This window comes from Trachemys scripta, chromosome 4, assembly GCF_013100865.1.
Source record: "Trachemys scripta elegans isolate TJP31775 chromosome 4, CAS_Tse_1.0, whole genome shotgun sequence".
NCBI classification, from domain to species: domain Eukaryota; kingdom Metazoa; phylum Chordata; order Testudines; family Emydidae; genus Trachemys; species Trachemys scripta.
Genome location: NC_048301.1, coordinates 88,127,892 through 88,140,872, shown reverse-complemented (window position 1 = coordinate 88,140,872; position 12,981 = coordinate 88,127,892). Strand labels below are relative to the sequence as shown.

General features: G+C 38.4%; 1 protein-coding gene across 2 annotated transcripts in view; it reads left to right on the top strand.

The window, feature by feature from the left end:
• KIF18A (kinesin family member 18A) overlaps positions 1-12,981 on the top strand; it is a 111,489-nt gene that overhangs the window by 75,350 nt on the left and 23,158 nt on the right. For both annotated transcript variants that reach the window (XM_034769862.1, XM_034769861.1), the window contains one exon: positions 1,508-1,746. In XM_034769862.1, the coding sequence (XP_034625753.1) occupies positions 1,508-1,746 (239 nt within the window). The remainder of the gene's footprint in view (positions 1-1,507; positions 1,747-12,981) is intronic.

Here is a 12,981-nt window from a genome sequence, read left to right as displayed (position 1 = left end):
GATCACTTGATCCTGTTCTGTTCATTCCCTCTGAATCACCTGGCATTGGCCACTATCGGAAGACAGGATACTGGGCTAGATGGACCTTTGGTCTGATCTAGTATGGCCATTTTTATGTTAATTTACAATTCATACAGTCCTTATCACTGCCCTGCAGAATGCATGCATTCCAGAAGATCCCCTGCTCAATACCCTGCGTAGCTTTCATGCTCTATGTCCCACTCTGCCCCTGTCCAGTGGACCGTAGGTGCAGACTGCAGTGGTACCCACAGACTTCATAAAGGATGTTGATACAATTTCCATATGTATACCAAACAATAACATTGATGTTTATAATCTCCCTGTGCTTTAAGGTACATTGATCAGCTTTTGCTGTGTCGCAGGCTAACCTACCTGAGCTAGCTTGACTCCAGCTATCTCAGGTAACAATAGCAGTGGAGACAGTGCACCACAGGCAGTACGAGCCCGGCACAAATCCTGGTTACATATTCTACTCGATTGGAGACAGTGTAGCACAGGCTATTGAGTAGAATATGTAACCAGGATTTGTGCCGGGCTCGTACTGCCTGTGGTGCACTGTCCCCACTGCTATTGTTAACCACGCTAGCTGGATTCAAGCTAGTTAAGGTAGGTTATCCAGTGTGTGGCTTTTGCCTTAGACTTAAATGGCATTTAATGATAAGCAAAGTCTAATTTCGTTACACAGAAGCTGTTATACAGCTAATGGGGTTCAAGAAAGTTAGATGCTTTGAGCAGATTTTTTTGAAATCAACTATCCAGGTTAAATGCGATTACTGCAAACAACGCAAGTGCTGAATAAGCCACACAAACCTGCAAAACTGAAACTGGAACTCTGGCCCACATTTTGGATGCTGTATAAAAGGTGAACACCACCACTTTGATGCCTGATTGAAAAAAAGTCTGTGTTGGTTATCTGATGAGATATATAATTGAAAAATAAATATTATCTCTAATAATATCTTTAATATTATCGAAATATATCAACCATACTTCTGTGCTATTTTCCATGTTTTGGTGTATTGCACAGCGTTATGAAAATATTACTTACTAGGACGATGAAGAATTTTCATATACATCATATTTAATAGTTCAGGGAAGAGAACACCACCAAAATTAGCAGTGATTTCTGCATGGAGTTTTAGTACTTTTCAAAAGTTGATTACGCTTCTTTCAAATTGAATCAAATAATAAGGCTGCTAAATCAACAATAGACTTTAAGGCCAGAAGGAACCAATGTGATGATCTAGTCTGACCTGCTGCATATTGCAGGCCACAGAATCTTGCCCACCCACTCTCTAGTTTAAACCTGCAAGTGACCCGGGCCCCAGTCTGCAGAGGAAGGAGAGAAACTTGCAGGGGCTCAGCCAATAGTAGTTTTTATGTTCTAACAGTCATAGTTCATAGCTAGGTTACTGTTGACTAGACTAAAACTTTCATTTAAAGATATTTAAAATTATCTTTGTCTGGGTTTTTTGTTTGTTTGTAGAGTACTAAATGCTTTGCTTCCAGTTCTAAGAAAACAGTACTTCACCTTAAAAGAAGCTGGGCTGGCAAATGCTGTCATTGAGGCTAACTTCAAGGAGGTTGAACAGCTGATTCAGAGACCAAAAACAGTAGTTTGGGCTGACCAACCTGTTGAAGAGGAACCTAAACAAAATGATCAACCAGAGATGTCTGTTATCCTGGCATTTCCACAACTTGCAAGCAATCCAAATACCCCTTGCCGTAAGTATATAATTACATTTTCTAATGAAAATAATTTGCAGTGTTGCCCCAAAAAGCCATGATTGATATGGATAGATTACTTACATTAATATTTGGCAATATAGATTTGCAGTGCCTGCATTTTTTATGTGAACTGTGTCTGTTAAATTGCCATCTATCCCCAAAAAATCTTGCAAACACAATCCAAACTTTTGGTGCAAAATGATGGTCATGAATCAGCTACTCTTGTGGATACAGAGAAAATGTATATGGAGAAAAGACAATTCCCCCCGCCCTCAGACCTGCCTCAAAATGCCATGTCTGATAGAAGATGGGCCATTCATTATGTCTAAGCATCTGGTTTCAATTTTTGCCTAGATTTAAGTAGATATAGTGGCACCCTTGGATTGTTCAATTTAATCTTCCTTTAATCTGATTGAATTTCCATAATTGTGGTGTAATCTACACAGTGAACTCTGGGGTGTCCTATCTGAATGTAAACCGGTGATCAGTAGGTTTGGGAAGCCTAGAGGAGAATATTGAGTTAACTTGCCAAAAGCTCCTCTTAGTCTGGCTGTTTGTTGACATGAATCAGGCATTTTGCAGGTATTGCTAAAGTTGGTGGAACTTTGGCAATTTCTTGGCAGGTCACTTAAGGTTTTGGGGGTTTTTTTATTTTAATTGCGTATATTTCTTCTTTCTTTTACTTATACAAAGAAAAAAACTTCCAACATATCGGATAGAGCAGAGAGGAATCAGACATGAAAACTTAATCATTGATCAAGCAGTTTGAATGATGCAACATTAACTTTATAATCTATGAAAAGCAGATCCTAAAGCCCACCATATTTACATACTCGTCTTTTACTCTGGGTACCTTCTCTCCACTTGTATCAAATGTCTTTTTCTCTCAGCTGTTTGAGTGTCCTCTAACCTTAGTGATTGTCCATTTAAATTTGTGAAAGATGTCTGTAAACAGTCAAGAGACATTAAAAAAACCCCTGCCTTTTTATGTAATATTCAAATATAACAATAAGGCTACGTTTTAGTCACAGGTATTTTTAGTAAAAGTCATGGACAGATCACGGGCTGTGTCCACAAAAATTCATGGACCCGTGACCTGTCCTGCCCTGACTAAAACTTGGGCGGGGGGCCGCGAGTGCTCTTGGGGGGTGGGAGGGTCTGGGGGCGCTGCGGGTGCTGGGGGATGTGGCCCGGGACCCCTGCTAGTACTGGGGGAGAGGGCGTCAGACCACGGTGCACGGCCCGGGACCCCCGCTGGTACTGGGGGAGGGGATTGTCGGGGCTTCCTACTTGGCTCCGCGTCTCTGCAGCTCCTAAGTGGTGGAGGCAGGGGCTCCGCTGCTCCTGCCACTAGTGCCGGCTGTTGCAGCCCCCATTGGCCAGGAACCGCATCCAATGGGAGCTGTGGGGCTTGCAAGCAGCATGCGGTGTGGGCCTGGGCCGCCGCCACCTAGGAGCTGCAGGAGGGCCATGCCACTGGGATCTGGGGAGCCCCCTGCACTCCCCAAACCCCTGTCCCTAGCCCTGAGCCCCCTCCCACACACCCAAACTGCTGCTGCTGGCCGCTGCAAAAGTCATGGAGGTCACAGAAAGTCACGGAATCCATGACCTCCGTGACAGACTCATAGCCTTAACAATAACCAGTTTTGTTCTGTTGTGTGGGGGTTTTGGTAAACTAAATCTGTTTTGGTGGGATAAGCTTATTTAAACTTTTCATAACTATCATCTGAGTGCACTCTTCTGAACCACTCTATTTTCAAGGTGAGGGCTGGAGTTTCTGGTTATGAAAACTGGCTCTCTTCTCATTTCAAATTAAAATATTATGTTTCACGCTACATATAAATGAGTGGTTTTGCCTACTTTTTGTTGTTTTTAGTTTAAATAACAATGTAATTAAAATTAGCTTTGCAAGTGTTTCATGTAAATGGTCCGTGAAACACTTTTTATTTATTTATTTATTTTTAAATAAGAGGTGGATACAGCTGTTACAAGCCTTACATGTATATATCTGGAAAAGTTGCTTTTTTTATGTTGGTGATGTATGGATATGCAAGTAAGTGTTCAGAGTATTTATGACAGGTAATGAGTTTTGTTACATTTCGGCTATCATTTTTTGTAACTTCTATTCCCTGCCACTCTGCTATGTCAAGCTAAACACTTTTCCCATATGGAACAAAACATATCTACTTCTGTTTCACCCACCTCTCTACAAATCCTATGAGTAACCCACACACTTCCTGGTTGTGGTGCTCTGTCCCCCTCCAGTGGCACTGAGACCACTTAATATATATATGGAGATATCCTATCTCCTAGAACTGGAAGGGACCTTGAAAGGTCATCAAGTCCAGCCCCCTGCCTTCTCTAGCAGGACCAAGTACTGATTTTGCCCCAGATCCCTAAGTGCCCCCTCAAGGATTGAACTCACAGCCCTGGGTTTAGCAGGCCAATGTTCAAACCACTGAGCTATCCCCATGAGTCTGCCACAGCCTTACCTAAGAGTTATGTGGCTGTTGGCTCATGTAGTAGAGGCTCATTCATTTAGCTTCAGAGGTCCCAGATTCAATCCTACCCACCAACACCGGGGCTCTCAGCGTTACATATACATTTAGCGTTTGATCCTGCTCTTATTGAATTCAGTGACCGAGTAAAACCCATTCATGCTTCTGAACCAGAATCATAAGGATAGACTTCAGGTTTTCACACTGCTCAAGGGGATTGTGTTTGGATTAGTTGAGGATGATTCCCCATTCTCAATTTGTCTACTGTTCAAAGGCTTCAAGTGTTCCTTGGCGAACATAGCCCACTTCTGTTGTTGGATTACAGGTTTACCTACGCAAATGCAAACTACTTGTTTCAGTTGAGGTGATGCTTTTTTACGCTAATCTTAACTTTTTTCATGCAGACATGGTGCTTGACCTGGAAACTCCCAGGTAGATCTTGTTCAGTGCTTTTCTGTAGACTCCATGCAAATCATGGAAGAAACAACTGCCTTCTTAATGGAAGAGTTTTGTAGCATTGCCTGAAATCAGTTCCAGCAACACATGTTTTTCACATAGTTCATTTGGCTAAGCATGCACTCTTTTCGTTTCCTCTTGAGGGTTGATTAGTTATGTAACTATGATGTAAAGCTTATAGGGGATGTCCCCAGTTTCCTTTCCAGACTACTGGAGATTTTTATTCTTCACCGAGAACCATATTCTCTCCCCTGAGCAGCTAAGTTGTTGGCAGCCTATCCTGAAGTGATTTTTCTTCATAGCAAGATGATCCACATGTTTTAATGGGCTCTTTCTTCTGATTATTTATATACTATCTAAAGCTTAGCAGTTAGGCATTGTTCTACAAAAGCTTAAAAAATTAGTCAAGCCACAAAATATGACATAAAACTGCCAATCATTGCTGTATTAAGAACCTGAAAGTTAAATTAACTATAAATAAATTAAAACTAACTTAATTGATTTTCATTGTCTATGCTGAAAGAAATCCAAAAAGTACACAGAGCACAAAAAGTGACATCAGATTTTTGATATTTTTACTTGAGATGGTACTAAGAGGAATAATGAGAGCACCTAACTTAAGTTGAGAGTGACCCTTCAAAAAAGAAGCCTCCTCTTGAATGGTTTGCTTTTTTAATGGTACCACTATTACCCGGTACCATAATGACACATTGCTTAAAATGTCCCCATATTTGAAACCATTGGGCCTATATTGCCTATTTTCCTTTGTAAATTGAATAAATATTCCAAATACCTCAGGCACTTCCTGATGCATATGGGAAAATGCAGTGTTTGGAAGGAAATGAGTTAATCTTTGTGGTGGAATGTATAAACCCTACACCAGAACTGAGGGGGTTAAGGAGCAACTCGGGGCCCAGGCAGCCTTGTCCATCCCCACCTGCAGTGCATGCTCCAGCTGGAGTTGGAGTTTAAAAGGGAGACTGACAGGACAGAAGGGGCCTGACAGGGCAAGGAGAAAGTCTTACCCTGAAAGCTCCTGAAAAAGAATGCTACAGAAACCTTTCTCTGGAAGAAAGCTAGCCTGCTGAGCCCAGAGGGCTGAAGGTTCAGCTCTTCACCTTTTCTTTGTTACTGTGTCAAACTGTAAGACTTTGGTGGGGTAGCGAGTGATAGGAATTGGCCCAGGAGGCAGCCTTCAGGTGCTCCTGGGTGTTGGGCATTGTTGCTTCTCACATGGCCTGGGGCCAGAGCCCTACCAACCACCTTGTTACAGAGGGCATGAAAACCCTCTCTTCCAGACTCTCTGTTGGGGAAACCCAGAGAAGGTAAAGGCTTTGCAAGCTGCATGGCTGTAACCAAGTATCCACAGGGGTCGCTAAACAGACTGAAGGTCCTCTCCCACCCCCCTTTCCTTTGGGAGGCTGCGAGACCCAATATTTTCCTTGGGACTCTGTTACCCTGGAGAGTGTTGCATCTCATTGGAGAGCTGACCAGAGGATCAGGGTGACACCCACCAAAAGGCAATCCACCACAGGGCATGTTAGTGGGCAATGAGAGAAATTGGAGGTGAGGTGAGTAGAGATCTAGTGCCCTAACCATTAGGCTACACTGCCAGTGAGCACCGCCCATCAGAGTCTTGTATTGCTCTCCTGGATGAAAAGTAGTTTGTCTATCCTGCACTTTCACTGCATAGTTCTAAAATTCATGAAGATGGCTTTTCCTCTTGTTGGCCTGTACTGCATTTGTGTTTAAAAGACCTATTCAGAAAGGTAAAATTGTTAGGAATGGCTATGCTTTCAAAAGCTTCTACAGATTTAACTTTGCCATTAATTTTGTTCCAAGCCGAGGCTTGAGGACACAACCTTTTTGTCACAAAATGTAGATACCAAAGCTTCTAAGAAACAAAAAGTAGGTTAGAGAACAATATTAGCATAGAAAAACATGATTCTCTCTATACTAAAGAGGGAACAAAAAGAAATGGGAAGGATGCAGTGTTTTCTTATTCTTTAAAGACCCCCCAAAATAAGTTTTCTCAGAACTAATTATTTTTCCCCAAAAGTCATTTCAAAAGAATGCTTGGCAATCATTTAGCAATACCTGACCTGACTAAGATCTTTAGTAAACAAATATAAAGGAAGATTTATACAGATGTATTTGGTACATAGATTATTTTATTTTAGTTTAGTTCATAATATGTTCAAGATGTTAAAAAGGAAATAGGGTTTTGCATCAAGACTGAACAACACTGACCACCTGTTACACAGTGGTCATTATTCCTTATTTTAAAATCCATATTTCACATGCAACATAATTGCATGGACTTTACTTGTCAACAGTAAAACATAACTGTTCATTTTTGGCACTTGATTTTTATTTTTAATTTCATTCATAAGTTGAGAGAATTAATTTTAAAATCTACAGTATTTCATAAATATGTATTTCCTCTTGGGAATGTTTCTGAAGTTTTGATTTTAAATACTTTGTTTTTGGAGAAGTTAATTGGTGGTAATAACGTGTTTCATTCGCATTAAATTGAATTATGTATACAGTATGCTTTAATAAAGTATTATGAGTCTGGGGAGTCCAACAGGAAGGGTGTGTATTAGGTCAGCTTGTTAGTAGATGTAATTTACTGCTCTTGCGTCTAAATATGGATAGCTTTCAAAGAATGAGCATTTTGGGGTGCTGGGGTATTATAAATGTCTTCCTGCAGAAATGAAATACTATTATGACTAAATATGCTAACCATGCTGTGCCAGCACTCATGGATCATATATTAAGATATACTAGGGAACTATAACTTCCTTTTCAGTATATGTTTATAAAGTTATTACATTTGTTTGACTGAACTAAGAAGATTCTAATTATCATTCATTATCCATTAATGAAAGTTCCAAATATGGCACTCTAGCTATCTACAAGTAATTATGGTCAACGTAGGTGTAAAAATGAAATAGTATAGAAAAACAATGTCTGTGGCCACAAAGGAAATTGCTGACTTTTTCACATCATAAAACACCAGGCAGGAAAATTCTTTCTTTTTTACAACATTGTCCTTTTTCTTACAGTCTATTAAGAAAATGGAAATATGAAACTTTTATAAAGTTTACCATCAAATTATGGTAGCTTCAATGGCTATCAGTTTAAAAAAATTGGCTATTAAAACTTGATGCCACAGCAGCATTAATTTATAAAATAGCTGTTGTGGAACTAAAATGGTATGGTTAAAATGATAGAATTAAACTCTGTTGTGACACTTTTCACATAATCACGATACCTAGCAATCTAAAGCAGTTGAAGCATTGCAATAGGAGGACAAGGAAAGAATTACAGTTGCAAGCCACTAGTTTTTCATAGGTTGCTATTAGATTTAAACTAGGGTTGCTGGAAATGAGGAGACAGTATAATGAAGAATTTAAGCATCTGTGGAATACTCCTTTCTCTCCCCTGCTTTTCAGTTACTTGGGTCAGGAGGAGCAGCCAGTTTTACTTTATATATTTTGTAAGAAAGTGTTCTGGCATGGTTCTGAGAGAAATCACACAAGAACTCTTATTCACAGGGAAAGTCTGCAGATCCATTACAGTGGTTCTTATTCTTGAGCTTGCAGCTTCTTGGGGGCATTGACCAGACTTGTCAATCAGGCAGACTGGGAATGGCCATATCGCTGAACACCCAGCCAGCTAGCCAGTTTGAACTGCCTCCAGCAGCTTGCAGGAAGTCTTTACCAGATCTCCTGCTCAGGGCAACAAGAAACCAAAACAACCAAGAAAGGATTCTGTGTGTTACTGGGCTGTTGTTTAACATCAAGCGGGCCCTGCAGCAGGATTTTTTTGAAACCCCTTCTGATATCAAGGTCGCTGGCTTCAGCAGCTTTCATTGTAGGCTCCCTGGAAGAACATCGGCAGCCTAGAGTTTGGCAGAAGAAGGTGCAAAATGCCCAGGCTCACCAGACCCACTTATGCCATGGTCAGCCATGCCATAACTGCCAGGCTAACCAAAGCCTGCTTGTGCTGCAAGGACCCTGCTCACTGTGGGTCGACCATGCCCCAAATAGCGAGCCAGCCAGCCTTCCCTGGAGGACTGAGAGGGAAAGCAATGCAAACATGGAATTCCTTAAACCTTTAGAAGCCTTTCACAATCTTTTCCAAAGCAAATTCAGATATCTGTTAGCTCTTTTCCCTATGTTGATCTGACAGCCCCTCATGCACACTCTACTGGTATCATTAGTATTACTGATACTACCTATGGGTGGAAGCTGTGTCCTCTGATCATGTAAAGTTAGATTAGAAAAAGCCCTAGAGCAATCTTGCATTGGCAGAGATGGCAACCAAAAGTTCTGATACTTTTCTATCTCTGTTACACAGCAAGTTTAAAAGAATTACTTTTATCAGCTTACAATAGCTATTTTAAAAAACACATTGAAACCTTCCTTGCAAAATTTCATATAAAGACCACTGGCAAGAAATTCCTGATTCTTATGTTTTCAATTGTACCTACATATGCAATTTGCTTATTTTCATTATGGGAAATAAATGCTGTAGTTAAGGTACTAGAAGGCATTTCTAGTCATTTTTCCCCCTGTTGGGGTGTGAATGGTTTTGAGGAGGGTATTTTTTGCTTTACTTAAAAAAAAATCTAACCTTGCTGAAGTATCTGCAATATCAAGATTGCACAATTAAAACTGCAAAAATTAAGAAATATAATTTTTTACAGCGATAGTAACTTGGGCATGTTGTACATATGCAGTATTTTCCAATTTTCCCCCCTAAAGCTTGTCTCTTAATATATTTGCTTTTTTCTTAACATAAAGTTTGTAGGTTGCACAAAATGACTGAAATGACATTGTTCTCAGAACTTTACCTTTTGCATCTCCTGACTTTTGGTCATTTTATTATGAAACTTTAGCATAGAATTGCTATATAAGTTTTGTGCGTTAAACAGAGCCTTATCTTCTTTATCATTAAAACATAGAAACTTTGCAGAGTGCATACTGTTGTTGTTCAACAGTCAAAATACACATTCATTTCAGAAGTTACTCAAATATATTAATTATTTGCTTTGAAATTACTTCAATTACAAATTCATCTTTGAGAAAAATCTGTCAACTTCCTATGGGCTAAAGGAGTGTTTTAGGAATAAGTTAGAAGATATTTTTATTTGGTTGCAGTTTGTGTATGTTGAACAGAATCTAAAATTATTTGGAGCTGTCATTGACTAAAACATAAATGATGTGTAAAATTCAAGATATAGAATAGGTATACCTTCATGAACACAGTCTTAAGGTTCCATTGATTTAGGGTCTTGGGTGATAGAATGACCCACACTATTCACAATGTAGAGTGGAAGGGGGGGTGCATGGGGGAAAGATGCACAAAGCTAGGTCGAGGGCCATAACTGGTATTTACAAGTATTTCTGTGAATGAGGATGTTCTTGGCATGGTTTCAGGCATCCCATTTCCTGAAGCCTTACTGTGCATTAGTAGTGAGAGAACAAAATTGATTTACAGGAAAAAATGGCATCCATTACCTTCCCTAGTGACAAATACCAAAAGTAAAGTCAATTTACTATTGTGTGGGGCAGGGACAATTGGGATATAGTTGTATGATAGTAAAAAAAAAAAAAAAAAATTGATTAAAACAGGAAAAACATTTTTCTGCCTTATTTAAAAGACTTGTTATATACTGAAGAGCTCATTCACCCTGTCTTAATACGACTTCCTTCCTTCCTTCGTGTTGAATAAAATATTAATAATGACCACCATGCCAGTCCCATGAATGCAAACTGTTTTCTAGCCTTTTCACATCATAGCTATTGTTATAAGAATGTCATTAAATTGCCCACCATAATGATCCCTCTGGGTCACATGAATATTCAATAGCTGAAATTCATTCACTAGACATAATTTGCGATTCGGAATTCCGTGAGTCAGAAAGTTGTTAAAAGAATCAGAATTTATGATTAGTGTAGTAATTGGATCAATCATTTGTAGCCCAGAAATGTTTATTGAAATGCATACATTAATATTTGATTTCACTTTAGCAGAACAACCTGGCAGACTTAATTTAGCACAGTTTCCAGAAATATCCCCTCCTGCATGTATTAACATGAGTTCTAGAAGAAGAAGAATCCTGGCTATTATTTTGTCCCAAACTTCAATTAGAACTAATCCAATTCATCAATGTGTCTTTGTCACAAACCCTACTTATTTGGGCTGTGACTCATGATTGCTAAATACTGCGTTCTGCTTTTCACATTAATCTATACCTCTGTAAATCTCTTATGATTGTACACTCACCTCTTGATAAATTAGTTCCTCAGGGTAAAGTCTTTTGGGCAAACCAAAGGATGACCAAAACCTGCTGCCTCTTTTATTTGAAGTGACGCTTTTAATTTCTTCTTTAAATCACTTTTGCACTTAAACTATTTATATATAAAATCATCTGGTAAAACAACAGTTGATTAATAACAAATTTTGGCAAGTATAGACTTAAAATTCATTAGCCAACCGCTGTAGATCAGTCAGTTCAGTAGGTATGTGCTCTGTTTTCAATGAGAAATTCCATTTTTAGAAATAAGCATTTTGCACAAAGAAATCCAATTGGTGATGTCACTTCCATTGTAAAATATGTTTTACTCCAGTCCCTTATCTTTAGTGTAAATATTTCTATTGCACATCAAACATCTGAATATACTGAAAACACTAATTGTAGACTTCATAATGACTCGTTCTCGTATAGCAAGCAAAAGGAACAATTTAATACTCCTGACTGGAACTATTAGAAAACTTTTACAGTACAGTAAGCAAGAGGGGGAAAAAATCCATACAAATCAGAACATTTGACCAATTTTACAAATTGTCTTTTTCAGATGAAAACATACTTTTTATATTAACGTAGGTGTGCCTATCTGATACCTACATTCCAGTCAATAAGCCTAATACTAAATTTTGTTGTTTAAATAGCTCTCCAGGGTAAAGGCAGACAGAACCATTTCAGATGGTGGGATTTCTTCTTTCAGAGGATCCATTTTGTATGCAAATGTTTATTTGCTATACCACATAACATAAGTTTGATTAAATGTTTGCCATGTTGGATGGCCTTCTTTTAAGACTTTCTTTTTGTACCTTTTTATTTGGACATTCATTCAATTTTAGTTCATTATCTAGGAATAAGATGTATTCTCACCTACTATTCATTTTAATATACACCGTTTTAATGAATGGTCTTGTTAATTGGCTTCTTGGATGTTCGTCATCAACATGTTACGTTTCAACACATAAGTGTTTCATAAAATGTTTTATATTAGTGGATGTGGCAAATAAGAATGTACTGACTCCTTATTCATTCTGTTTGCACAATGATATATTTAGTGAGAAATTAGCAGAGTACACATAGACTAAGAAGCATCCATCCTTCCAAAAGAGGACTCTGGTCAATCAAGGGATAATATTACCCTGAAGTTGCATCATAAAAATGTTTCAGTTAATGAAATAAATTCCAGAATTACTTCAGTCCTTTAAATCTGAAACTGTTTTGCCTCTCCCTGAACAGATGTAAGTATAAAAGGAAGGCTGTGTAAAATGACCACATGTCTGCACAATTACCTGGATCATTCTTTTGAACACACAGCTGTATGGCCCCATACAGCAGAGTTCACATAGAGTAAGAACAGATTCTAAGATTTAGAAAATAGGCCAGTTCAACACCGTTATGGAAAAGTACCATTTAATCAATCTGAACATACACAACTGCAAATTGATTGACAGTGTTACATACACGAGTCCCCTCTTTTAATATGTCTTTGTATACGTTACCTAAGTATTTGAATCTCTTATTTGGACAAGACTTTCCTAGAATTGAGTGCGCTACCATTTAGAAAATAGAGAGAAGCAGTTCACATAGGTGTTTAAATTTTAGACATATGGTATTTTCAGTGTCAGCCAATTGTACCAAACTGTAACTTTCAATGTGGTGCATCAGATATTGGGAGAGCATATAACAAAATAATAATAATATTAAAATTAGGGCTATCGATTAATCGCAGTTAACTTGCAGTTTTAATTACACTGTTAATGGACTGCCAATTGAAATTTATAAAATATTTTGGATGTTTTTCTACATTTTCATATATATTGTATTCTGTGTTGTAATTGAAATCAAAGTGTATATTATTTTTATTTCAAATATTTGCACTGTAAAAATGATAAACAGAAGAAAGTCTTTTTTTAATTCCCCTTATACAAGTACTGTAGTGCAATCTCTTTGTCATGAAAGTAC